General features: G+C 51.5%; 2 protein-coding genes across 2 annotated transcripts; one reads left to right on the top strand and one right to left on the bottom strand.

Annotated features, from left to right (window-relative positions):
* Positions 1-7: 7 nt before the first annotated feature.
* Positions 8-1933, bottom strand: LOC123034963 (nuclear cap-binding protein subunit 2-like). Its single transcript, XM_044452778.1, has 4 exons — positions 1842-1933; positions 1264-1445; positions 509-647; positions 8-416 (listed from the first exon to the last, which is right to left on the bottom strand). Exons 1-4 carry the CDS (start codon positions 1926-1928, stop codon positions 321-323), a joined length of 504 nt encoding a protein of 167 aa, XP_044308713.1. The 5' UTR covers positions 1929-1933; the 3' UTR covers positions 8-320.
* Positions 1934-2238: 305 nt separating this feature from the next.
* On the top strand, positions 2239-27980 carry TEX11 (testis expressed 11). The gene is made up of 30 exons (XM_044452743.1): positions 2239-2273; positions 3506-3548; positions 4669-4784; positions 6585-6669; positions 7133-7212; positions 8507-8587; positions 8679-8798; positions 9062-9142; positions 9312-9397; positions 11389-11446; positions 11603-11698; positions 13098-13179; positions 13679-13757; positions 14379-14530; positions 14932-15017; positions 16281-16421; positions 17820-17922; positions 18856-18980; positions 20124-20209; positions 20570-20623; positions 20997-21037; positions 21222-21308; positions 22167-22237; positions 23206-23322; positions 23710-23785; positions 25156-25305; positions 25726-25834; positions 26280-26400; positions 26694-26867; positions 27673-27980. The coding sequence occupies exons 2-30, from the start codon at positions 3536-3538 to the stop codon at positions 27742-27744; spliced, it is 2742 nt and encodes a 913-aa protein (XP_044308678.1). The 5' UTR covers positions 2239-2273; positions 3506-3535; the 3' UTR covers positions 27745-27980.

The raw sequence follows: 27980 nt of genomic DNA, 5'->3' as shown, positions 1-27980 counted from the left end.
CAACGGGTGTTAAAAGGGCGGTTTATTTCAATTCCGGGGGGCGGGACCGGGGTTGGGCTCTGAAGGAGAGCCGACAGAAACCGACGCATTGGCAACGCCCACCATGCAGGAGCAGCGGCCCGCGAGCGCCGCGTCCTCTTGCACCTTCCAGCAACTCCAGAGGCACTGCACTCCAGGCTGCTAGGACAGGCGGGACGCCCCAGGATGGGGCAGGGGCAAGTCACTGGGACACGAGGGGCCAAGAGGCGCAGCCCTCTCGTCTCCTGCGACGCAGAAGACCAAGGGGATTCCTCCCCTCCTCCCCGAAAACCAACCAGCTGTTAGGTCATCATCTGTGCATTTTTGTTCCGCATCTGAACGATCTTGCCAAAGCCACCTCTCCCCGCGTCGTAGTCTGTCCGGTACTCATCTCGCACCTGGAAGAAGGGAAACAGACAAGGCAAAGCTCCTGCCTCCACTTCGTGCCAGATCCCTTTCGGGGACCCGGAAACAGCCAGGCCACCCCTACCTGGCCACCCGTCTTTCCGCGGCCAAACTGCCGCCCCTCCGTGAACCCTACGTCCCAGTCCGTCCGAATGACGCGGTCGTCCAGCCGGGTCCCGCTGATGAACCGCATGGCGTGCTCGGCTTCTGCTCTCGTGTAGTATCTGCAGTGGCGCTGTAAGGAAGACTCCCGGGATCATCTGGAGGAGCCCCAGCCGAGGCTGAGGAGCCGGCGATGGACCACCCCAGCCCCACGATCGGCCAGCAACGCGCGTCTCGGCACCACGCACAGCATCGTGTGCGCCAAGGCAGTCGCACCGAGCGGCTCGTCCAGTCCCCACTTGAGGGGCTGCAGCCGGCGGCAGAGTGAAGGCGCTGCACGCAAGACCCACCTCCAGCATCGGGGCGGGGGAGCACTTCTGCCTGAGGCTTGCAGGCAGAAGCTGCTGCCAGCAGGCGGAGCGAGCGCCACTGCCCGAACGGAGCGCCGGGCCGCGCTGGAGAAAGCGCTCCCCGTGCTCCTAGCACCACTCTGTCTCCTCCAAAGCGGCATACGAGCCCGGTGGTCAGCACACGGGCAAGCACGGCTGAAGCAGCAACATGTGCTGCCAGGGCAGAGGCTCCTTCTGTCACCTGCTCGCTGCAGGCACACGGGACCGGGGGAGCCAGGTGCGCCCACATTCTGTCCCCCGTTTGGCATCGCCCAGAACTGCTGCGCTACAGTCCAAAAGGCCGCTGCCTGGGCCATCACTTGCCACCACAAACACCAGCCAAAGATACTCCACAAAGCAAAAGCCACAGGGGGTTTTCTTCACATTGTCCAGCCCCATGACAATGCGTTTGATATCCCCACACTTGGAGAAGAGCTCGTGGATTTGCTCCTCTGTGGTGTAGAAGGACAAATTGCCCACGTAGAGTGTGCAGGAGTTCTTCAAGGCTTTCTCCTGGAGGTGTCGCCCCCCCTGGGAAAAGGAGAGAAAAAAGAGCATCCAAATATTCACAGACTCACAGGATAGGAGAGCTGGAAGGAGCCAGAAGACCACCAGGCCCAAGCCCCGGCTCAGTGCAGGGCTCCCAGTTAAACCATTCATGCTTCCACTACTGGGCACCAAGAGCTGTTCAGCACTGCTCAGACCAGAAAGGCCAACGTCGGCCATAGTCAAGGCGTAAACTGCGGGCCCCGGCCCGGCCCGGCCCCGCCTGGCCCCCCCAGGCCCCGGGCGCTCCCCGCCCGCCAGAGCCCCCCTTCGGCCCACGAGGAGGCGCCCCCTCGAGCGCGTGGGCAGAGCGCGTCCCTCCCGAGCGCCCCAGGGAGCGAGGGCGAGGGGGCCTCTCCGCATGCGCAGAAAGCTCCCCACCTGGAATTTCTGGTCGCGATAGTCGCTAAAGTCGCAGTACGAGTCCCTGTCGAGGCGCCTCAGCACCGTACTCAGGATCCCCGACATCTTCGGCGCGCGCCGATGACGTCGACGCCCTCGCCTTTTACAGCCACTCGAAGCAGCCTGGCAGAGCCTATTGGCTTCCGTACTTGCCACTCAGAGCCCAGGCCCCGCCCCCGAGCACCCCGAGGTTCTCATTGGGCGCTCTGATAAACGTCTCCATGACACGACCAATCGCTGGCCCGTCTCCGGAGAGGGGCGGGACGTTTTGCTGCTGAGGATGCTGGGAAGTGTAGTACTGCGTGGGCGCCTCGCCCGCCTGAGCGGCCTTTTGACGAGGGCCTGAGCCTGGGCCTGAGCTTGGGCGCTTCCTCTCGTTGCCAGGCGGGCTGCCTCGCGCCTCCGAAGCAGGTGGACGGAGGCTGGAGTCGTGCGGGAGGGAGTCGAGAGCAGGCCGGGTGCCTGGCGCGCGGCTTTCCTGAGGCCTCGCCCTGAAGCGCTCCCGGTCCCAAGCGGGAATTTCTCTCCCGTTCCCAGAAACGAGCCCCAGGCGGCGGCGTGAGGAGGGGCCGCCGCAGTTTTTTCGTTTTGCAGCCTGCCTTTTTTCTTTCCCTTTCTTAAAGAACCCAGAACGGCTCGCATCATTCTCCTCCACCTGCCCTCAGTCTTGTCTTATCCCCACAACAGCCCTGTGAGGTAGGCTGGGCTGAGGCTGTGACAGGCCCAAAGTCACAGCCATAGAGCCTCAGCGGGCTCCATGGCTGAGCAGAGCCCAGAACCTGGATCACCTGAGCCTGGCCTGTGCTCTGAATCACTACACCAGACTAGTTTAGGCTACGATAGAAGTGTAAATAATAATAGTAACGATTGCATTAAACAAAGCTCCCAGCTTTAAGCATGTATCTGAACCTTTTTTATTCTGGCTTTTGCCCATGAAGCCCTCCCACCCAGTTTGAATCACTTTAAAACTCAAGGGTGAAGGTATTCTGCACATGCTCAGAAGTATTCCGGCTGCTTAGGTTCCTTTCCAGTATGGTGGATTGTTCCAAGTTCTCAGCTTCAGCCAAGGAGATGTTTCTTAAAATCCCAGCTCAGCCATGATGTTCACTGGACAATACTGATGGTGTAATAGTTAGAATAATGAATCAGACCAAGCTGGTCAGGGATAGCCTAATCTACCTAACAGAGCTGCTATGAGGATAAAATGGGTTGTGGAAAAAGCATGCATACAAGTAGAGAAGCTCAGAGGCCAAAGGCTCTGAAGCAAGGTGCAAAGGGAGGTTTAGTGCAGAGAAAAGGGAGCCAAAAGAATGCCTTGGTGGTGGAGAGAAAGGTATAGGTGGAAAGACACTTGGCTTAAACTAACCAGACATTCATTAAAAAAAAAAAAAAAAAGACAGCAAGCTTCTAGGACAGGATCCAGTACAATCCTGCCATTAAAGTAAAGATGCTCGTCAGAAATTGCTGCTACCCCAACACAGGAAGTGTTACACCGGATGTTGCCTCTAGTTATTTTGGGTCATGGATATGTCATGCAGCTGGTAGTGATGCAGTAAGAACTTTGTAGAGAAGTTTAACTGGGGCATATAAGCTAGACCAACCTATGTAAAATAAATGCTTCCTTTTATTTATTTTGTTTATAGATTGGAGAGTTTGGGTGGAGAAAACCCATCATGGAAATAAAAGGTATCGTACCGTGTTTGCATATCCAGCAACTTGACCCCAGAAGTACTCTGTGCTAGTTCCCTTCCCTAAATGCCATTCTGGTGATTCCATCAGTGGATTGTACCTGAGATGCTGAGTTTCCACCCATACCGGTGTTGTAGTCTGAATCCCATAGCTGCTATTTTTATTTTCTTTGCAGTGACTCAGAACTATGGTTGTTAAGCAAAAAGAATTTTCATGTAGGCTATGGAACAGAGTAGGCAGCTCCAGATCTGAGTGCGCGTGAGACTTGAGTGGGATGCCCTGTACCCTCATGCTCACCTGGTTCCCCTTTGCCACCTCCACTGCTGCCCAGAAGGTGAGGGCAAGGGAAATGGATGCAGCCGCCCCCTGTCTTTTTCCTCACCTCTGCTTCCACACTCAGAGCAAGGGAACAGGCAGCAGGGAGGGAGAGGCAGGGCACCAGCGCATTCAACACTGGGTCCGCTACTGAGGTGTGGGCCTCCGCGGGAGTCCAGCTCACACTGTCCCCGGACAGACGTTCCATATAGGAGACCTTGGGTTTAGCGCCTCTTAGAAGGACCCCCCTTGTTGTCTGCAGTTTCTTCTTCTTTGTTCTTCTAAGCAGTGCCCGGCCAGGCTGCTGCACTCCCACTGAGTGTCGCACCGTGGGAACGGCCACTCGTGCCATGGAGGGTTGCATGTTATAAAAGTGTCCCTGGAAGTGAGCAGAAATGCTTGCTGCTGCATCAGGGTAGGTTAGTGGAGCTTTTTCCTGTAAGATTCCTAAAAGGATTGTGTCATCGTGCTCTCCTTTCTTGTTTGGATGTGGTCAGTCCTAACCCAGTCACATCACTCACTCGTCTCCCTCCTTTACTCCCCACTCCTTGCCCTTCTGAAAGTTGCCAACATTTAAAGGAACACACACGACTCTTTAAATCAGAGAGTAAAAAGCAACTATGGGTTACTTTTAGAAAGGTAAAATCTTTGTTGCGCTTGCGGTCCCTCCTGCTGGCACATGGGCATAATAGGGCACTGTCCATTGCAGATACGACACAATTCAGCTGCTGGAGAGATAAGGATAAATACACGCTGACTGGCTTGCCCTGTATCTATTTTAATTTCTTTTGTTTAATTTCAGGGCTTATTGAGGAACTGATGAATGGGGAGACCTTATCCGATGTCTCAGAAGTCACTGAGAAGTTATTTAGTGCGATAGAAAATGTGAACACAGAAAGTGGGAGTCAGAAGGTTGAGGTACAGCTGAAAACACATGTTAAGGAGAAGGCTGGGAGTTCAGAAGCATGACCCATCCAAAAATCTGCTTGAAGAGTTTGGTTTTGAATATAGGGTGTTTCAAAACACTTTTTTAGAGTTGTTATCCCATCACAGTCATGGACTTTTCCTGGTAATAGGGCACAGATTATGCCATCATCGTCTCAATCATAACATGTTTTTCCACTGTGATCGCTGCCTTTACCACAGATAATCTGTAAGGGGGAAAAAGATGGAATAGATCAGGGGTCCTCAAACTTTTGAAACGGGGCCAGTTCAGTGTCCCTCAGACTGTTGGGGGCCCGGCCTATAGTTTGAAAAAAATATGAGCAAATTCCTACGCACACTGCACATTAAAAATTAATTAAAATTTAATTAAAATTTAAAAAATAATTAAAAATGTTTGCTCCACTCGCTTGGGCTGCAGCAGAAGCCCAAGATGAGGTGGAGAAGAGCATGTCCATATTCAAGGGACATAGCTACAATGTCCACGATCGTGCTGGGGTGGGGAGACAGGCGCAATCGTGGGTGGGCTTGTGCAGCGAAGGTGGGCATGATCACGGCCATCTCCCACCCACGAGCACGATTGTGCAGGGAAGATAGGCGTGATTGCAGGTGCGCTCATGCAGGGAAGGTGGACACGATTGCAGGCGCGCTCATGCAGGGAAAGCGGGCGTGATCACAGCCATCTCCCCCCCCAGCACGATCGCGGCCATCTCCCGACTGCCAAACACCACCGCGATCACACCCATCTTCTCTGCCTGAGCGTGACCACAGTCGCGGCCATCTTCCCACTGTGTACGCATGTGCCAGGTCAGAGCTTTTGGAGTCACTTGAAGATTGGTTTCTCTGAGTGAGTCCAAAACCTCTGAGGCGGGCCGGATAAATGGGCATGGTGGGCGGATGCGGCCTGCGGGCCGTAGTTTGAGGACCCATGGAATAGATGCATAAAGGCTTCCCAGTGAAAGCACCAGGAGCCTCAAGCTGTCAGCACCCAGGTCCATGAACCATTGGTGTTCATATCTATTTATTTAAATATTTAATACCCTACCCTGCAGTTTAATTCCCAGGGTGCCTTAAAATGAGTAATTAAAATTATTTATAAACCACAACTGTGATTAAAAACCTTAAGATAGGAGAGGACACGTAAACAGTACTAAAACAGGTCTAAAATATAGAATGCCTGGGTAAACATATGCATTTCCTTGCCTAGTGTCAGAAGGATGTAAGAGGCTGCACCAAGCAATGAGGATACTGCGTCCTGGGGAAGCCCCAGAAGTGAAAAGGCCTTTTCCCAGATTGCGATGATCTAACCTCGGGAGGCAGAGGTTCTAGGATTTAAGGATGGTCTTCTTGACCCTTTGAGTTTCTGGCAGACGTAAATGTGTGTGTATCCATGTTGTGCACTGTGCATGAGAGAAGACTGCAAATTGCTAGTGGCTGAAAAGACATCTTGATGAGATGACGTATGTTCATAGGTGACAGTAACAATAATGGACCGTGGTAATAAAGGAAGACCATATGGTCTGTTCTCTTCTTACCCAGTGACACAATCGGTCTGCATCTTAGCAAGGAGAAGGACAAAGTGCTGTGCCTACTACCAACAGGCATCCATTCCTCCCTTTCCCATACTTTTCTCCAAGAGGGTTGAAATGATGCCCTGTGATGAAGTTAAATAAGTTATAACTTCGGTAACTGCACTGTTTTTTTCTTTTGAACAGGCTGAGTGACTTGTGTATATTTTGAGAGATTTCACCCCCCCCCCCCCCGCTTTTTATGTAGATTGAAGAAAGTGCAGTCAACTTATGGAACTGGACTGTAGCAAGAAAAACAGGCCCTGCTATCAGTGATGTGCAAAGAGTTAAGTGTACGTTTTCCTTTTCTGCCATAAACTAGTTTGTGAAAAGAAGCATGCTTTTGGTTTTGTTTTTCAATTTGCATAAGCTGCCATGGATCATCATACCTGTTACAGAGGAGTTGAGGCTTGCTGGCGCTCTGTAAGCATGTGATTGGCTCAGGCGTCCATCTTGCTCACAAAGCTGTGGCGGCAGAGCCTCAGCTGATGGAGCTCTGCCAGGAATGCGCATAATGTCTGGGTGGCTGCAGAGGGGCCCAGGGCTTGCATTCGCGTCTCCTGCGCCAAGTAAAGCAAGGAGTTCCCATGAGCTTCCTCCCAAAATGCCCAGAGCCCCTGCTTAGTAGTGTTGGTGATGATGGGCAGCTTGCGCTTGCTCTGCCTCGCAATGGCGTGTTTCCAAAATTGCCATGAATGGGCAGGGACTTGGCGCGCGACGATCGGTGCCGAAGACGTGCTTACTGTCCCCTTTCAGTGCGCCATGCCGCCTGCAAACTGATGGTGACTTGTGACGCCAGTAACCCATCTGAGGACGTGCTACGACGGCAGATTTTGGTAATTGTAATTAGACCCTTTTTGTGCTTGGTTTCTCCTTCTCCAGTGCTAGAAATTAAAAAGGCTCTAGAACTTAGTTGCTGTTAGTCGCGAAGTCCCGTCCGACCCATCACGACCCCATGGACAACACTCCTCCAGGCCCTCCTGTCCTCCACCATCCCCCGGAGTCCACTCAGGCTCACACCCACTGCCCCAGTGGCCCCATCCAGCCACCTCATCCTCTGCCGCCCCCTTCTTCTTTTGCCATCAGTTGGGCCCTGCATCAGGCTCTTTTCCAGGGAGTCCTTCCTTCTCATTAGGTGGCCAAAGTATTTGAGTCTCATCTTCACTATCTGGCCTTCTAAAGAGCAGTCAGGGTTGATCCCCTCTAGGACTGACTGGTTTGATCGCCTTGCGGTCCAGGGGACTCGCAGGAGTCTCCTCCAGCACCACAATTCAAAGGCCTCAGTCCTTTGGCGCTCAGCATTCCTTATGGTCCAGCTTTCACAGCCATACATTGCAACTGGGAAAACCATAGCCTTGACTATACACACTTTAGAATAACATTTTTAATTATACTGGCATATATTAATATATGCTGCATATTAAATGGGAAGGAAGAGCGGTCTTGGCCTTATTCTGCATGGAGGGAAGTATTTAAAGGATTTTAAATTTGTGTAAGGAAAAACATATATAAGGTAGATTAAAAGCTATAAACTTTTAATCAAATATTTAATTTTAGAGATTAAAAACTGTTCTAAACAGAACCTGTTTTGCAGATTTTGATCATGTTATTAGGGCCTAATTTGACATAATGATCCCAGTTTTAATAACATGATTAATAAATCATGATTATTAAACAGCTTTATTAAGCCAGCAATGACCCTTGTGCTGTCTCACAGCCCTTTCGCTCTCTGTGCACTAGCTTTAATACTTCTATCATGCTTTGTTCAAATAAGTTTCTAATTACACTCAAACTGAGACACTCTTATTTATTTCCTGCAAACTAGAATATGAAACCAAAATCTATTTTCTTAGTTTTTGTTCCTGGTTAGTAAGCAGTCCTGGTTAGTAAGTAGCTTCCTATTTCAGACATAACTGGAAACTGGTTTAAACAATCTTAATAGAAGTACCAAACCCAGTTTAGGAGGGGTGGAGTGATAAGGGGTTGTGGGCATGATGCTGGCTCTCAGCTCTTTAAACCATAGTCCGCTAAGGACCTTTGAATATATCCAGTAGCTTGCATGACTCCATGCTAGTGAATGTCTATGTTTTGTTTAAACACACACACTCGCACGCAACTTTTATGATTCAGATGGCTATGAAGACTGGAAGAGGTTGGCTGGACGTTGGAAACGCTACCCTTGCTGATGAACTTCTTGAGGTTGCCATGAAGGTAAGGTGGTCCATCTTGCCCAAGGATGTTTGGACTGAGTGCTGTAGATGACCAGCTGCTTTTAAAGTTGTTTTCTTGCTTTGTTCTGCAGAGTGTGGAGAGGCTGTATGCCCAGCTGGCCAAGAGGAGCACGAGTGAGGCTGACACGCATTCACACAAAGCTGATGTGGAGAAGGACGTGTTCAGGGTTCTCTCCTATCAAGCTGAATCTGTATGTGGGCGCAGAATAAGCGCCAGTCACTGTCATTAGAGCAGTGTAATGGTCCTGGCCCACATTCCTGTTGTCCGGATGATGTGGCTCCCTAAATTTAATGCACAGGACCAACTTCCTTCCCATATTTCTACAAGCATAGCATACTTTCCATGTGAACATGCTTCCAATGCAGATTTGATTTGCCAGAATTTTAAATGTCAATTTAAACTTGGCTGACACAGCAAGCTAGCCAATCATTGGCTTGTCCCATTGTTTCTCAGGCAGTCATTCAAGGGTCTTTTCAGAAAGCCACTGCATGTGTTCAGCGGTGCAAAGACATCCTGATGAGGCTGCCGAGAGAGGTGAGCCACACGAGGGTGCCTCTGAAGCGTCTGAAATGCACGCTGAGTCTGCCTCAGCCCAGAGATGCCTCGCTGAATTATGCACCGGGCCTCCTCGGGGCCTCCCTCCCTCACTCCTGAAGTGCAGTTGTGCAAGCACGTGATACGAACCCCTCTTCCTCCATTGCAGACCTGCTACCTTTCCCTCCTGTGCTACAACTTCGGTGTGGAAACCTATGAACTGAAGAGACATGAGCAGAGCTGCTTCTGGCTCAGGTACTGGCGCAGAGAAGGCAGCACCTTCACGGGCCTTTCCCTTCCTGACGGGCCTCAGACAGGATACCAGAGGCAGTCAGACGTGCTCGTGGTAGCTGCGTTCCCCAACAAGCGCCACCTGAAGGGGGTGGCTTGGCACCATCTAGTGGTTGAAAGTTCTCTCCAGTTGCGGAAGAACTATTCTGGTGGGGCTGTCCTGTCCCTTGGAACACTGAATCACTGCTGAGAATTATAGAATGGTGGAGTTGGAAGGCGCCACGAAGGCCACGCATCCAACCCCATTGCTGCAGGACACCAGTTTACACCAACCCACTCAGATGACAGTCCAGTTTCACCTTGAAGGTCTCTAGTACAGGAGAGCCCATGACCTCTCCAGGCAACTGGTTCCACTGGTGTATTGCTGTGACAGTGAGGAAGCTTTTCCTGATCTCTAGCCTGAATTTGAGTTGTCGCCACTTGAGCTGATTATTCTGTGTCCTGCACTCTGGTATCAGCAAGAAGAGATCTTGACCTTCCTCTTTGTGATAGCCTTTCAGGTACTTACAGAGTGATGTTATGTCCTCCCTCAGTCTTCCCTTCTCAAGGCTGAACATGCCCAGTTTCTTCAGTCTCTCCTCATCGGGCAGTGTTTCCAAACCCTGGATCATTTTTGTTGCTCTTCTCTGCACCTTTTCTAGCTTCTCTGCATCTTTCTTAAATTTAGGTGGCCCAAACTGGACCCAGTACTCCAGGTGAGATCTGACTAGAGCTGAGTGCACTAGTATTTCCTGTGCTTTGGAGGTGATGCTTCTGTTAAGGCATCCCAAAATAGCGTTTGTCCTTCCTGCAGCAGCAGCAGCATATTGTTGGCTCGTCCTGAGCTTGTGACCTGCAGCGACCCCGAGATCCTCCTCCTTTGCCGTCTTGTTGAGCCAAGTGTCCCCCGTCTTGCGGTGGTGCATTGGGCGTCTTGTTCCTCAGTGGAGGGCTCGGCACTTGTCCCTGTTGAATTTCACTCTGCAGTTCTCTGCTCGGCGTTCCGACCTATCAGGATCGCCCTGTATCATGCCAGCGCCTTCCACGTATTTGCTATTCCACCCAGCTTCGTATTATCTGCAGACTTGATTATCTTTCCTTGTACTTCCTCATCTAAATCGTTAATACAAATGTTGAAGAGTGCCAGTCCCAGGACGTAACCCTGTGGCACCCCGCTGGTCACCTCTCCGCAGTCTGAGAAGGTGCCACTGATGGGCACTCTTTATTTTGGATCCACCTAATAGTTTTTCTGTCCAGTCCACTTTTCCTAGTTTGTTTATCAGGATGTCATGGAAAGCTTTGCCAAAGCTGAGGTTGATTAAGTCCACAGTGTTTCAGCTGTCTGTATGGGAGGTTACGCAGTCTGACAGGACTTATTCCTGAGAAATCCATTCTGGCTTTTATTAATCACTGCATTTTCTTTGAGGTGCTTGCAGATTGATTTTTTAGAAGAGTACTTTCTGAGCAGACTTGCAGCTTCAAGCCCATCACTCTGTGCAAGTTCACAAGTTTTCTGTTTCAAGCCATACTACAGTGCTTTCATGTGAACTCACGCTGGTGTCCTAGGCTGCATTTTCAAACAACAAGCTTGTGTAAGATTTCTGAGGTAGAGCAGAATGGAGGAGACAGGTCTGTCCCTGTGGCCCGCACAGCCATGTCCATGACCAAGAGATCTTCACTTACTCTTGGTTGAGAGCACTGGTAAATCTCTAGCTGGTTATTATGGAAGTTCATTATTTTCACAGCCTGTGATGAATGTAATAGCCACAGCGGAATGTCTCATTGTGGAATGCTGTATGCAGAACAGTAGCCGCAACGAAGCGGGTGCTGTGAAGGGGCAGGTGGTGCAGCGATTCTTACATACCGTGGGGATCATTTCTCTGAAATGCAGCTTTAGGATGCAAGGATTTAACTGGCTCAGTCAGGCCTCCCCTCTCCCTTGAATGATTTTGGACATTTTTTCTTCTCTGCCACAGCCAGAGCTACGAAATTGGGAAGATGGATAAGAAATATTCAACTGGAAAAGAAATGCAGGTGAGAAATCTGTCCAAACCACTCGCAAGCCGAAGGAAGAGCCCCCTTCATGATTAGAACTGGTTCATACGTGGACTTGGAGGTGTCTTCCAATGCAATGATTCATTTCTGCGTCAAACCTTTGCGTTTTAAATATCTGTTTAATTCAATTTGTAGGCTAAAGTGCTGCGATTATTAGCTACAGTCTACCTGGAGTGGGACCTTGAACAGTATCAAGACAGAGCTCTCAGGGCTATCAACATGGCCAATGAGGTGATGGCACTTAAAACTGAACACAGTGAACTTGTGGGGTTTCTTGCGTTTCAGCCACATGGACCAGATTCATTCCGAGCTCTGCAGCCAGTGGTGTTACTCTAGAAGCAGCATCTTCGGAGAGGGCCTGGAACGTCAAGCCTGCGGGCCAAATCTGGCCCGGCTGGGTTCAGCCAGACCCTGCAGGGCTGCTCTGCTGCTGCTCGCTCTTGCCCTTTGCGCATCACTGGTCATTTGGCTGCTCCCATGGTTTTGCGAGTTGTTTTTATCCCAAAAGTCTGAAGTGCCTCTTATAAGATTGAGTTACCGGCACTTGGAGTTTTAAGCTAAAGCACGCGGGTCCTCCAGGCAGTCCGGCCCTTCTCCTGTGCCTCCAGCCACACCTGCCGCTGCAGCACTTCCCTGAAGCAGAGCGCAGCCCTTGGGCTTGGAGAGATTTGCCACCCCAAGGCTATCGGCAAACAAGGGCTTAACTTTCCCTGGAAACCTCTGACAGATCCAGCCTCGGCCTTGTGTAAAGTCCCCCTTGGCCGAATAAGTAGCTGCCCAACCCAAGCAAGTGGCCTTGCGGCAGCAGAGGGCTGGAGAAGGGGTGCTGGCTCGTGCCTGCCCTCCCCCGAGCGGCCTGTGCCGTGCTCCTGAAAATGGGGAGCCGAAGAATCCTTGCACGGGCACGAAGGGCTTCCATGCTTGGCATTCTTGCAGACAGTATGGGAATTTGCTCAGTGCAGTGCAGCCACAGGTCTGGCTCTCGGGCAAGACAGAGGATGTTGGGAACGTGTTTCCCATGTTCCTGCTGCGATTGTCAGGCAAAAGGGAGGGCATTTTTCTTGTGCCCCCTCTGCTGGGAGTGGGAGGCTTCCTTCCTTTCCCGTTACTTCTTGGTTGATCCATCTGGATTGTCATAATGCCATAAGGCTGAGACTTGTTTGCTGATTTTTGTTACACGAGAGCAGCTGATGCGAAGGATAGAGCAGAGAACAGGGGACTCCTCCAATCCATCACTGTGACCCTAGGCACGACAGCAGATTATTTTCCTGGGGCTGCACTGCTGCCTGAAAGGAGGCTAGGACACAAGAGGAAACGTGATTGCAGGCTTCCCTCCACCTCCCTCCTTGTCAGAGTTCTGGGCAAAAGAAATTAGATTTGTTTGAGGCTCTAGGATAGGAATTTCAAATCAATAACCTGGCAGCACCAGGTGATTGGTTGCTAAGGATGTTTAAATTTATTCTAGAAGATTATTTGGAAGATACATTATGAGGAGTATTGATTAAAAGTTCCTGACATTCCTTCAGAGTTATGAATAGGCTTTGCTCTGACAGCAGCCTGTTAAAAATATCCTGAATCTAGTAAAAATAGTTTGGCTGTCAAAATAATGTCTTGATTTCTTGATTTATAGGAGAATTTGCATCCGGCTGGTTTTTTCTTGAAAATTAAAATTCTCCTGAAAGCTGGTGCACTAGATAAAGATGTTGGCACAGGTAAAACATGTATCCAGGTGCCATTTTGATACATCAGCATCATGTCTCCCCTCACTCACATTTTCTCTGCTCCGAGTGGCCCCAGATGCTATGGCCACTGACGGTCGCGACTCCCCCTTTCAATATCCTTTTTACCTACTATCTCACTTTAGAGAAGCTTCCTCTTTTGAAGTCAAATGTGACCATATTGCACTTCCTTGGCAATTTTCCAATTAAATATATATTAAACCTGATGACATTCCAGTCGTACTTGTGCTCTGTAAGCTCAGCAGTTGGATGTAGTCACCCTCATACTGCACGTCAGTCTTGTCTCGTGGCCCATCACAGTTCATCAGTGCTTTCCAACCTTGTCCATTTGGGCTCTTAGAAATCAAGTTTGAAATGTACTGGATTGCTATAAAATAAGGAGGTTTTTTTGCTGGGGAGGGGATTGAATAAGACAAAATACTTCAAATGCATTTAAGTTGCACACTAATTTTGTGTTACACTCTCTGTCCAGCTGCTGCTGAACTCCTACACCATGGGTTTTCTTTGGATATCTGCCTGGACACAGCAAAACTGCTTCTGGAGTATGAGAGGTACACAGTTTTAGGGGTCTGCATCTGAGCCAGTGGCAGATTCTTCTCAAGCAGAAGAATAACTAAGGAGGACCACTTCGCCTTGGTTTCTTAGGCCCTTCACCAAACTCCGCATCTCTGACCCCAGTTTCAGTAACTGGGGTGAGGTGAGTGCCGAGGATAGGCAAAACCAGGATCGATGCGTCTGCAGAGGTGGTATGCTGGGAAAAAGATACAACTCCTCAAAAGAACTGGTACAGGAGTGTGGGCTAGCTGAGAGTGAAGGAGAGTAAATAGTGATTCAGCCTTTGGCCACATAAATGTTGCAGTGATTTTAGAGGAGGCGATTGGGCAGGTAGACTGACCGTTTTGCCATTGGTGTGACCGGAGCATGAAGTAGTGGGCGAAGGCCGGTGGTCAGGCTCCTGCTGGCAAAGCTCTTAAAGATTTCAGCGTGAGATCTGTGGGGCTGAAATTTTGTCTCTTAACTAAATGTTGTCTCTCCTGGAGAACAGTGTGGCCATGTGGTAGAAATCTAGGTTTTCCTGTTATTGAGATGCGAATTTACGAGCTGTTGGTGAAGGTGATGGTGATAGAAGCGTATACACCGAACCCATTTTCAACCTGCCTTTGTATGCTAAGGGAGGCCACATGCTTCAGCTTCCTGAAGTCAGTTGCTCAGCTCTTTGCAAAATCCCCGGATGTTGGCAAAGTGATTCTCCTTCACATCGAACTCCTATTACAGAGAATGAAGGAACCGCTTGCCAAGACAATGATTGAAAGCATCATTGCAGGTGTGTGTCCTGTTTCCCTTGGGTGATAACGTGGGGCAGGGATCGCAACAAGCTGTGTGAAAATGTGCTTCCGATTGAAATGCTCTGCTGACTGGGCTGCATGCGATTAAGAGCCCAATTGCACGAGCTTAAACCTTGTCAGTATGAGATCCCTTTCAGCTTATTTACTTCCATGCAAGTAACAACGGGGCTTGACTGTGATTGAGCATTTAGCTTCAGAAATGTACATGTGGAAATGTTGGCATGGCTGCATAAGCGTGAGGATTTGCACTCCAGATAGCAGGCTCTGATGGGAAGCTCTTGCAGGCGTGTCTGATTCTGCTCACCAGATTGCAATGGACAGTCATGCACGATGCGGCAGACCTAGAGAATTGGCAAAATGCTGGACATTCTCTCCATAGGGCATAGCACTGGGATGCAGCTGCCACCGGAAATACTGAACCGATTGCACCTGGTTCTGTGGGACAGAGCTGCTAAGAACTATGAGGTTTGGGCCAAGTTTTTGTCAAGTTTTTCCTTTTTTTTTTTAATCATCTGCCTCATATAGTAATGGCAATGCATGCATCAGCTGCGGAAGGCAGTGGTAGCTGGCAGGCTGCTTGCAGTTCTTGGTGGTCCCTTTACACTGTTCCTAACACTTTGGGAGTCTGAGCTTAAAAGGTTTCTTCCCTGGGAGTTGCTGCCAGAGGAAGAGAGCTGGGTGCGTACTAAGAACAGGGCCTTTTCTGCTTGCTTGCTTGCTTGCTTGCTTGCTTGCTTGCTTGCTTGCTTGCTTTGTTTGTTTGTTTGTTTGTTTGTTTGGGATATTTCTGACCCGTCCAATCACTGTGCGTCTCTGGACAGCTTACAGAACAGGTTCAATAAATACAACATTCTAAAAGATCATAAATACCTCAACAAAGATAGAACTAATAACCCACAACTGAAAATAAAAAATAATTAAAATCTTTTAAACATTAACATATTGGGTAATAAAAAGGTCTTGAGACCTGGCGCCAAAAAGCGTGTAATGACGGCGCCAGGCAGACCTCTCTAGGGAGCACGTTCCGTAGCCCGGATGCCCTCTAGCACCCTGATTGTGGAAAGAGCTTCCTGGAGAGGCTGGCCCGTGCCCCTGAGGTGTGCTTTTCGCTTGTGGCCAGGTGAAGACCTAATCTCCCTATGCATTTTAGCCTTGCGGTTTCTGTTTCGGCATTTTAAATCTTTGCCTTGCTACTAGGTGTTTTTTTCCTATTTTATACTAAAGTTTTAAACCATGTATTATGTATTTAAGTTAATTTAGTTGTTGTGAACCTCCCAGAGAGTTTCAGCTATTGGGCAGTGTAGAAATCTTATAAAGAAATTGATAAAAACAGATGCAGATAGGTTTAGCAAAAATGCATCATCATGAAATGAAAACAGAAGCAACTTTTCTGAATAGTGTATTAAAGTAAATGCAAAATCTCCACCAGTGGTCATTGGATATTTCTCATCTTCATGGTAGGTGAGTGATCATATCTGTGGCTCTGCTTATGATATGCTAAATGTGTCATTTCTGAAGCTTTCCTACCGGCTTCCAGGTCACAGTGACCTGCAATTCTTAGCATTCAAAGAGCCAACAGCATAGTTTGCCTTATCAGAGATGACACATTTTTGGTCCTGCCTCCTGGCCTGGGGAAAGACCTGCCTTGTAAAACCATATATAGGTTCAGAATGAATGAACAGCTTGGAACAAGGGCAAACAGGTTAAGACATGACTATTATTTTCCAGGCAAAAAACTATTCAGAAACCCTTCAGTGGTACAGGTACTCCCTCAGCTTCTACTCATCTGGGCAGACAGACTGCCAAAATCTGGCCAAGCTGCACAGGAACATGGCTGCCTGCTATCTGCACTTGAAAGAATTTGACAAGGTAGTTCTTGTGTGTGCTTCTCCCACCTCTGGTGATTTTGCTGTTTCTTTGGAAATCTACTTCTGTTTAAAGTTTCCTGAGCTGTTTGGGAGGGAAAGTTTCTTTTTGAAAGCATTGTGTCAATTGCCCAGTAAGGAAAACTGTTCCTCTTCAATGTGGGGAGACAAAAAGATTCCCTAGTCAGAACCAAATTTCCTTGCATTTGGGTTGTTTAAAAAGTTACATCAATCAGTATAAAAATACACTTTCTCCCAGAGTATATTCTCATGGTTCCTGAGAATATAAGCTCAAGCTATAAATCTTGATAAACTCAAGCTACAAATCTGTCTCTTGCAGAAGTTTATGTTGCAACATTTCCTTAACTTTAGACCCTAATGGAGCATCTCATCTCATCTCAACTATTTCCACCAGTTTTGCTTTGCTTGTCTCAGAAAACTTCTTTCTGGAGCACTTCTGTGGTGGCGTGAAGCAGTGGCTGCACGGCCAAGTCCCTAGGAAGTGAGGCTGCTGGCACAGCCTTTGCAGTATTGCTGCAGAGGACTGTGGGTACTTTAAGACCACGCTGTTCACCTCCTCTTCTTCCCGAAAGCCCTTGGCGTGACGCTCCTGCTCCACATACTTTCATATTTCAGCAGTATTGTTGCTGCTCTGTGCCCAGAAAGCATGATACTTAATGGGATGCCTTTAAACACATTTAATAAACAAACCAATGTGCCATCGAGCCAACCCCAACTTACGGCAGCCCCATGAACGAAAGCCCTCCAGCATGTCCCATCCACGATACGCCTGCCTAGCGGTCCTGAATTCAAGGCTGTGGCTTCCTTGGTGGAGTCCATCCACCTCAGATTTGGGCTTCCCTGTCTTCTTCTGCCGTCACCTTTCCCTAGCATGACTGTCTTCTGCAAGGAGTCCTGCCTTCTGGAGAAGACAGTGAAGCGTCTGAAGTACGCCCGCACCAATTTTGCCATTTTTGCTGCAAGGGAAGGCTCTCGCTTGCCTCAATTTAGGCCCCACTCGTTTGTCTTTCTGTCAGTCCAAGGCATTCTCAAAGCTCTCCTCTGGCACCATGTTTTGAATGCATAGATTTTTTCCCTGTCAGCTTTCTTTGCTGTCCAGCTTTCACACCCATGCATAGTGATCGGGAATACGCTAGCGTGGATGATCTTGGCCTTGGTCTCCAGTGAGGCATCCTTTACACTTGATTATCCTTTCTAGCTCCTTCATTGCTGCTCTTCCAGGCCCGTCTTCTTTGAATTTCACAGAATCCTAGAGCACGAGAGTTGGAAGGGGCCAGAAGGCCACGAGGTCCCACCCCTTCTATTGCAGGACACCACATCATACCACCCCACTGAATTTCTTGGCTTCGGCACTAATCCTGATAAATCCCTCTCTCTACAGGCAAAGGAGGCAGTGAAGGAGGCAGAGAGACATAACTCAAATGGCACCTTCACTCAATTCTATGTGTATAAAATAGCAGTCCTGGAGAACAATACCCAGAAAGGTAAAACAGTCTGCGATTAAAGAGTCTGTCACTTGCACTGCTTTGTCTCTGAGCTTCTAATTTGGAGGGGAAGGAGGAAGTGGGCATTAAGTCTTCTTGCTTTTGGTCCAAGTATCTTCTGAGAATGTATGGACAAAAGCCTCGGGAATTTAAGGTCCGTTGCCCCCTTTCCTACACTAAATGTTGCATTAGCCTTTCTCTTCAGCCACGCACATGTTCATGGTTTTTCACAGCTGTTTGCAGGCGTAATAAATATGCTTCCTACAGGGAACAGTCTGATAGGCAAACCTTCAGGTTAGAGCGAACCTGTCAGCAGGCGAGATGACAAAGGGGCTGCTGGTGATTTCAGGCTGTGGGTTTCTTGAGTGTTGGGGATGCATCTGGCAATGCAGGGAGCTTCCATTCCTGCGCTTGGAGAGGGGTGCGGCCCTGGACTGGGGCGTAGGATCAGAATGGTTGCTCCCACTTGCCCGATTGCCATTATTACTGTCATCATACCAGGGCTAATCGCGGTTATCAGAGCGTGCGCAACACAGGTGCCTTTCCGTTACACCACTGCTATTTGGTCCTCCACTTGGAACCAGAGCAGGGTGTTTTTAGGTTCCACTTAAGCCACATGGTCACACATTAAAACCTTCGAGTTTGTTTGTATGATCAAACACGGGAGTTTCTGATTTTGAGCGAAAGGTTAGCTTCTTGGGTTTTGGAAAAATGCAGGACCCTGAAGCACACCTGAGCAAGGCCGGTGGGGAGCATGGCCCACACAGAGCCAAAATCTCTGCCCTCGCAGGAAGGGTGGGGTTGGCCAGTCAGACTGCTCTCCACTGAGGACACCTCTCGTCTCTGGAAAATCGGCCGGAGGGTTAAGGAGTCGCGTCTGGTATTCGGGCAGGGGCGCTGGCCTGAATGTTTTCTTTCCCGGCTGCCTTTTAGCTTCTGACGCACTCATTGCGATGGAGGAATCCGCCGCACAGTCGAGTCAGTGCGAAGACAGGCAGCTGACGGACAGAGCCGTGGCCACCAGCCTCATGGGCTTAGCCGCGCAGTTTGCCCTGGAGGTACACATCATGTGTGCGTGCGCGCGTGCGTGCGCGTGAGGATAGAAATGTGTGTCGCTTTCTCCCTGTCCCTTCCGTTGGAGATGGGCTCGCAGGTGCAGTGGCGCCATCGGTGCTGCAGGGCAGAAGCATCCTCACCCGGACAGGAGTGGGTGACTCTGTGCTCCTGCTCTGCTCAGACTGGAGGTGCAAACTCCTCCGTCCTCATCAGCCACTTTGCCAAGGATCATCGGACTGGATACTTTGGTCTGTTGCAGCAACAAGTGCACAGAGCCCCTCTCTCTCTCTCTCTCTCTCTCTCTCTCTCTCTCTCTCTCTCTCTCTCACACACACACACACACACACACACACACACACACACACACACACTGCAGGGATCCTAAACAGTTGAGGTCAGAGAGAGAGAAGAAATGGAGAGCGTGCAGGTAGCAATTCGCATTCTCTCGTAAGCGTGCTTGAACTGGCAGGCATTCTGTCCTGCCAAAATCTTTACCTTGCGTAGCGTCCCACTTGTGTGTATCCCTCATGCAGTGTGTTTGTGTGTCGTGAGGTGACGTACTTTCTGACAGCAATTCTTTTCATATCTCATTCTTCAGGAAGCCAAGCTTTTTAAAAGTCCCAGGCTTTTACATACAGCTGCTTAGAAACTCACCAAAGTCTGTGTCTTCCTGGGATATCAAGATATTTGAATTTAGGAAAGTGCATGAGCATAGCTTTTAACATGTTAAAACTAATTAGCCATTATTGCTGCTTTCACAAAAAGATAATTCAATTAAAAAGTTTAAATGGGGTTATTTCCAGCTTCTGTTGTTGCTTGTGTTCTTGCTGCACTGCTCAGCAGAGAGGCACCCCGGAACAGCTTACATAAGACCAGTAAAAACAAGGCTCCCCACAGGCTTCTGGTCTGAAAGGCTCATCACAAAGGGGAAAGGGCTGAGGAGACCGGGCGATGGAAGCTCCAGTTCCTAAGGACATGCTGCGGCAATTACAGTGGTCAGCTGGAATGGAAACTGTGGGAGGGAGGGCTCTTCACAGCATCATCAAAAGTGTTGATTTTGCACCAAGCCAATAAGCGTTCCTGCTGTAAGTTTATACTGGGGCTCTATGTTCTTTGTGTTTTAATGGAATGAGTCTTTCCCTCAGAACGATCAACAGCCTGTGGCCATTAAAGCGTTGGGGTATTTATCTCAGCACTTGCAAGACTGCCAGCAAGCATTGGCAGCCCTAAAGTGAGTAGCAGAAATAAGGACAGAGCGGCTACTAACCACCGCGACTGAGGCCATTAAGCGCTCTGCGGGATTGGCTATAATGGCGTGGGATGTTTATGCGTTGCCCAAACGCGGGGGCCCCAGTCCGGGGCTGCCACGCCAAGAGCTCCCTGAGCCGCGGCTTGCGTCTGGGCAGACACTGGGTTCTCGGGACTCTCCTGCACTCCCTTCTCATGCCCAGTGCAACCCCCGCTGCTGCTGCTCCTGATCTGGTCCGGGGCGGGCTGGCGCAGTCGAGGAGGGCTCAGTCTCTCGAGCTGCTGAAGCTGCCAAGCAGAAGGGGCAGAGAGGATGATGGGCTGTGATTCCTTGTCCCAACAGATGCTTGATCCGGCTTGTGTTGTCCAAAGCGGCAGGGGAATCTAAAGAGGAAGTGTGAGTTGCACTGCAGACGGCTGTTAACGTTAGCTCTGTGTGAGTGGCGGGTGGGGGCGGTCAGGAGGCCAGCTTGCGCTGAGACAAGGGGCAGGCATCTCCAGATACTGCTTAGCCTAAAACGCCGCCATATTTGGGCAGGTCAGATTTTGCTTTGTACATAGACTCAGAGCAGGTGGGGTTGGCATACTCAGTATTGCCTTTCTCGCTTCTCATCTGCCTGGAGAGGGCATTGTTGTGAAGAGGTGGCCATATAATTGTAGCATATTTTATAACTGCCTTTCAAAAACTGTGGCAAAACAACTTTGCGAGAATATAGGTTTTCTCACTGTGATGTGCAGGGCTGCTCAATTATTTCCCCGTTTTATTTTAGTACTGAGGATATGAAGATGCTTCTGACATACTTGACTGCAGGTACTGTGCAGCATCTTTCCTGTACTTCTTCTTCTCCTAGTAAGTGGAGAGTACCAGGGGCTAGTGGAAAGGGGCATGTATGACACCTCAGGCGCATAACAGGTGCTCACCTAGCTTATCTTGAAACACCTCAGGAAGGTTTGGCAAAGTGTGTAGCGCGCTCTCCATCTTATTCCTGCTCCAGCTCGCCATAGACTTGAAAAGCTGTTCAGAGAGGGGAATGAAACCCTGGAAGCGAGAGCGAATGAAGCTCAGTGGTTCAGGAAGATAGGTAAGTGGTCGTTGCTTCCACTTAGAGGAGGGACTGAACGTTTCCCTTGCTTTATGAATGGTGTTCAGTCCAAAACAAAGCTGGGCTGGCAAGTTTATGAGCTAGGGAAGGGAGGATCAGGGGCCCTGTATCAGTCATGCATTCAAGCTTTTTTCTGTGAAAAGAAGTATCAGCCAAGAGGCAAAGAATCCCCTCTAGAGACAAACATTTCCCCATGGTAACAGGATACATTTAAGGGGACTGCAGTCTGATTGCCCAAAGAAGGAAGTGTAATCGGCCTCATCAGGCAATGAGCGTAGGAGCAAAAGTATTACTTGCATAAAATGGTGTGGCTTTTAAAACACGTTTAAGGTGTGCGGGCTGTTGCTTTTGCTCCTCAGTTGCTAACGGCAAATGGTGGCCATGACCACCTTGTGACAGAAGCATTTATACTGCATAAGAGGCAAGGCAGTGGCGGAAGCATAACTGCGTGGACGGGAAAACCACCAGGAGGCTGTGTGACAACCGGCACAGCAGGGGGGTCCCTGCTGCGGTTCGGAATGTTGCCTTGCACACTTTCCGTTGACAACATGGCAGGCTATCGAAGCACCATTTTGACTCCTGGCGCCTGGTGTGTGTTGTTTGTGTATGTGCCTCCTACTCAAATACCTTCCTTAAATATTTAAGCATCGCTTACGCTTTTATGTCATTGCATTTTCTGGTTCAAGTTGTCATGAGCTGCCTGGGGAGTTCCAGCTGCAGGGCAGGATAGAAATGGTAGAAATAAGGTCAGTACGGACCGTGTCAGGAGAAGCAATTCCATAGACCAGGCAGGGCTGCAGTTTTCATCCATGTCTTTTTTCTCGTTTGCATTCTGAGCTTGGAATTTGGCCGTCCAGTGTGAGAGCTGCCCGAGCACCAGGAGAGACCTCTTTGTCCGGTCGCTTGAGGTGCGTGTCTTTGCCACCGTTCTCTGTGATTTCCACTAAGTTCTACTCATCCGCTGCATTCAGGGGGAAACCTGCATCTGTTTGGATGGCCAGGGACCGGTGGAGCAAGCCGTCCCCATTGGCGATGTGGTTAGCTGGCGCGTCACAGGATGTGCATGCCCCCAGCGATGCCCTGCTGACAAAGGCCTGCGTGGGTTGTTATGTGTGTCCGTATGTACTGCATGTGCGGGCTGCCCTATAGCCCAGGGTTCTCTGGGCAGCTCACAGCACAGGGTTGGAGCAGCTTTTAGCAACCTGGGTGAAAATCCGGTTATTGTGCTCTGTTGCAGTGCATCCCCCTCTGTCATACGATCTCAGGGGGTGGGCAGTATTTGGGGAGAGCAGCCTGACTACTTAGCAAACCAGCAGCCACAGCAAATCCTGCTTGAAGAGTGGTTGCACGTCCTGCCAAAGCCAGGAGATGAGACTGGCTTGACAGTTTTCAGAGCAGGGGCCGTGCCGGTTGCGAACGTGGCTCTCAGCATGCTGTTCAGAGAGGACTCTGCATGGCAGAAGGGTCTGCTGAAGCAGACGGAGGTGCTTTTTGCCCAGGTACACGAGAACGGGTCAGGCTCATTTCAGTTTTACTCAGGACAGACACGATCACTGGCTGCAACCTTTCAGGCAGGTGAATGTGGCAGGAAGTGCCCTGATGGGCGCAGGTGTGCCACTCAGGTATCTGCAGCCCAGAGCTCCCACCGCTCCTGTTAGATCAGGTCTCTCAGCGCCTTGGCAGGCCAGGAGGGCGGGACATGGAGAGGCGGGACAGCCCGGGGTCTGCGAGTGCTGGAGGGAGACGTGGGGAGTGGGACTGGGCTCACCACTGGCCGTTCCAAAGGAGGGGAGGGGAACCCCCGTCCCCGTGACTGTCGTCTGTCCCCTGTGCCGAGGAGTGGCAGCCATTACCCACCGCTCGCTTTCCCTGTCAGTTCTCCCAGTTTTGTCCTCCCGATAAAGCTGTCCAGCTTGCCCAGAGAACATGCCTGCTCATGGCTGCCGCGATCGAGCTCGACATGGGACGGAGCGCCGTGTCACCTGCTGACCAGGTGAAGTTGCCGCAGTGGGAAATTTAGGGTGCTTGCACCTTTGTGTAACTCACCAGATCTTAGGGTTCTACTCAATGTGGTTTGAGTCTTTGCTGCACTTCCAGTCACACACGTGGATTTCAAACGAAAGTGAGACTCCTGTTTGAGTAACTCTGCCCCAGCTCGACTGCACCCACAGATAGCTGGGCTTCCTCCCGGCCCTTCGCACGTTGCAGTGTGAGGCCAGTGCCCTTCCTGTGCTTTGGCATTAGCTGGGTTCTTCGACTTGCACTTCAGCAAATCAGGGACCTGATTGAGCACGAAATAGGGGGGTTTTCTTCTCCAGCCAGCAAACACTGCATGGATCTTGCACACTGACTTTTGTAAACTGTGTGTCCATTTGCAAAGCAGACCAAGTTGCTGGTTCAAGCCCTTGAACATGTCCAGTCGTGCAGGGAGATCTGGAAGGGTTTGAAGCAAACAGGTGAGCTGGAACTTTCCCAACCCCAAGTATTACTGCTATGCATAGATCTGCCCAAGGAATATTGAAGTACAAGAGCCCTTTGTGCCTTACTAGAGGTGGGAAGGGTATCTTTCACTGGGATACAGAAGGCCCGGGAGGAGGAAGCCTCCATCTGGGACTGGATCAAGTTGTAGCTCGTGTCTGAAAGGCTCTTGGATTCACAGCCTGGGCCCACGTGCATCAGCCTGCATGGGATTTACCCCGGAGTCAGCATGCAGAGGATTGCAAGTAAATAGATTACCTGCACTTGCTGCTTGCAACCATGAACCACGTGGGAGAGGGTGGGAGAGCAGGAAAACTGCGCCTGGCTTGGCCCAGAGATGGTGCGAAGAGGCCCGAGAGGACCTGGGAAGCTCAAGGTGCAGCCCTGGGTTGGTCTGCTCCAAAATGCCCCCTCTGGCTGAGAGCCTGTGAGGATGGGGCGCAAGCCTGCTTCAGGCAGGAGGCAGGTTTGTACCCCACCCTGCCATGGAGGCACATGCCCCCCTGAACCTGCACGCAATGGCCGGAGAAGGATTTGGGGGCGTTCTCTGCTCCCCGTGGTTTTCTCCTGGCACGCTCCCTGCAAGCACAGGTCTCTTCCCAGAGAGGCAGCCGGTGTGGCTCTTTCTGCACCAGCTGTGAAGGCAGGCGGGCAAGCAGGCCGGGGGTCTGCTGTCAGGGCCGGAGCACCACGGCCAGGCAGACGCCAGAGGGTCCTCCGCCTGGCCCCAGACAGCGCTGCAACTGTGTCTTAGTGCGCTCCCAGCTGCCTTTCGTGGCTGCCTCTGCCCTGGGATTTGAGTGCAGATGGAGACACTCGTCTGGAAGTTGCAGCCTATTCTGGATTTAGAGAAGTGCCGTGTATTGTAATTGAGGCAGACAAGGCAGTAGCGCATTCTGCAGAGCAAAAGAAATCAGGTTAAGATTATAATCAAATGACACATCGTGTGGCTGGACCCACGGAGGCTGCCGCTGCCATGGCAATCCCTGAGGCAGCCGGACCAGGTGTGCTGATGGAGGGGCTGCGCAGGGGAGATTTGCGAGGGAGCGGCTGTGACGGAGGGAAAGCTTGCCAGGGTCAGAGCTGCATGAGCAAGGGAGTAAAGCCTTTGTACTCTCCGTGGAGTGGGAGTTGCACAAGGTGCATTTCGATGCGCAGCCTTGACTTTTGAGCTTTAAATGGGTGTGTCAACAGTATTCCACATTCAGAAAAGCAAATCCCCTCGTGTCGAATTCCCCTGTAGCTGTGCATTTGTTCTGTCCAGATGTGGGAAATCTTTCCCTCCAAGCCAACTATGTTGCCCAATTTGGTAGGCCAGCTACAGCGTGGCCCTCTTTCTTCTCTGTAGGCGAGTTCCCCAGAGACCCAACAGACGCGCTTCTGCTGCTTTACGAATTTGAGGCAAGAGCCAAGCTGAACGACACAGCTGTGGCCAGCCTGCTGGACCAGGTGTGGGAGCTGCCCCAGCTGGAGAGCAAGACCCTGGAAACCCTTGCATGTAAGGAATGCAGGCGGGCCTGCACCCGCCCCCATGAGGCCCTCTTGCCTCCAGGGCAGGCTCCTTTGATCAGGTCTTCTGTGGGAAAAGTATTGCCAGTAGGAGCTGGGTGCAGTCTGGACACTGTTGCGCCTGCTCTTCTCTGCCGTGTGCTGCAAAGCGGCAGCCTGCTTTCCTGGGGTCCTGATTCAGGGAGCAGGCCAGACTCCGGGTGGGGAAAGGGACGCTTGTACCCATGTGGGCAGTCAGTCTGTTTCCAGCCGTGGCGCCCCTGGCGTCTCCCAGCCCGTGTCCGGTTCGTGGTGCCTTTCCGTGGGGCTGCCACCTTTTCCTTCCTGCCCAGCAGCCTTGCCTGGCATTGCAGAGCACAGCCCATTCTGGAAGTGACGCCCCCGCCCCCTTGTGCCTTCCTTTTCCAAGCGTTGTCCATGGAAGCACCAGCGCACTATCCTTCACTATGTAAGAGGGCCCTTAAGATGCTTTTGACCCTTCTCAGGAAACAAGACGCCATGGATGTGGTCACCCTCAGGTAAGGGGCGGGGTCATGCATCCCATCAGCCCTGCAGGGGCCGCTGCCTGCTTGGGGACAGAGGCCCTGCCACACGGGGAATCCTCAGCGGGCAGCAGCTGCAGCATCCTCCCTCTCCCCAAGAGCCCACGCCTCCCGGACACCTGAGCTGTCTCTCCCGCTTCTCTTTGCTGAGGTTGGGCACTGTTCCCTTTTTACTTCGGGCCCTCTAAAGAGAGCTGTTCCCTGGCACGTTTGGACAGCACCTTTTGCTTTTCCCTTCCTGGCGGATGTCTCTCCGCTACCCTGAGCTGCAGAGATGGGGAGAAGCATCGCGCCAGCCAGGCCTGCCTAGGGTGCCCGCCTGCCGGCCCGCAGCCTCAACCGTGGCAGGATTAGCCAGGAAGGTGCTGAGGCTGCGCTTGCCCAGGGCGTCTCCTCTACCTTGCTTTTTCTTACGGCTCAGCAAATGCCTGCACAGCTTGGTCCACCTTTCCCTGCCGGCCGGCGTGATCGAGGCGGGAGTGCACGCGCTGGAAGAAGCGTGGGGCTATTTTGAGGAGGCGCTGAGCGTCCTGGGCAGCCCAGTGAGTTCTGGGGAAAGCAGGGCTGCTGCACTCATTCCTGGGAGCGGTCATTTGTAAAAACATTGCCACGCAACACCCTCAGTTGCGCTGGGACAGCCACAGGGCTGGGAATTCCTGGTGCCCGGGTCCCCTTCAACGGATGTGCGCGACTCGACCGTCCAGTGGCCACGGGGCCCTTTCTCAGCCCCCGCCCTCACCCCCCCTGCCCCAGGCAGCCACCCCGCAAGCGGCAGTCCTAGCAGCAGCTCGGCCAAGAAGCTCTGCTCACCCTCGTCTGTGTCTGCTGGTTGCAGGAGCTGCAGGCCGGCTACCCAGAGGTGGAGATAGTCTGGCTCATGACCCGGGCGTGGAACGCAGGCATTCAGCAGCTGTGCGGGGGCGGCTGCCAGGAGGCAGAGCAGTGGTGCGGCCTTGGCATGCGCTTCTTGGCTCACCTGGGGTCTCTGAAGAGCACCTATGAGGAGCAGGTGAGGACGGCTTGGGAAGGTTCCAGAGCACCCAGCGAAAGGGCCCGAGGGGGAGGGCGCCGAGTCCACAGCCTGCCCGGGCGGCAGGGAGCGTTCGTGCGCGAGCGGCACTCGCAGGGCTTGCCTGGGGCAGCGGGACTAGCCTGTGCGGGAAGCAGCGTCGCCCGTCTTTCCGTCAACGGCTGGAGCTCCGGAGAGGCCAGACCCTGCCCAGCCGCTTCACCTGCGCAGAGGTGTCCTTGGGCCGGACTCTTGCTGGGATTGGCCACAGTGCGCCCCAGGGTGCCTCTAGCAGCCCACAGCTGAGGTTCAGGCTGGAGCGGGCAAGCTGCTGCCCAGTGCCCACAGCGCCTTCCTTGGTGTCGGCCAAGGCACGCCATCCTCTCCCGCTTTCAGAAAGAATATTTTGTATACTTCCTTCCTGGAAACTGGGATCGCGTCAAACTGGCAGCGTCTCCGTGTTGCCAGTTTACTGTCTCTGGGCAGGTTATTTCTCTGACGAGCCATATCCATCCATGGGAGCCATCTTAGAGTTAAGCTGGGACAGTCCCCAAATCGCCAGATGTATCCACATGCCATAGAGTTTGCCCTTCATTACGGCCTTTGTCTGAACTGATGGGAAAGGCAAGATCGCGTCCATGTGCTTCCCTTTGCTGGTGGGATGCACTAGGCAGGCAGGCAGGCAGCCAGCAGGATGGTTTGGTTTCCCCAGAGTTCTCGCCAGCTGCCTAAACCAAAGAGAAGTGAGGCAAGGTGAGCCATTCGACTGACCTGCCCGTCGTCTCTGGGCAACATCTTCTTGCAGATGATTGGGCTCTATGGCGAGGTGCTGAACAAGCTGGACAGACCGAAGGGGCGCCGGCCGAAGGAGGAGTGACGGCACGGAAGCCCACGCGGCGGCGGGCGAGCGGGGCTGGGCCAGGGATGCCTGGGCAGCGGCACTGCAGCAGTGCGCGAGAACGCCTCGCTGGCCCTCGCCTCAGCGCTGCGCGCACCACTTCGCGATGCTCCCGGAACTGGCCGTTGCCGGTCTTACGGGAACGCAGCGCCTTATGTTTTCTAACCCAGCTGAGGCTCTCAGAACATGCCGCAATAAAATGGTTCCAGTCTTCA

This window comes from Varanus komodoensis, unplaced genomic scaffold (genome assembly GCF_004798865.1).
Source record: "Varanus komodoensis strain SLA01 unplaced genomic scaffold, ASM479886v1 scaffold74, whole genome shotgun sequence".
NCBI lineage: Eukaryota > Metazoa > Chordata > Lepidosauria > Squamata > Varanidae > Varanus > Varanus komodoensis.
This window is presented reverse-complemented; position numbering and strand designations above follow the sequence as displayed.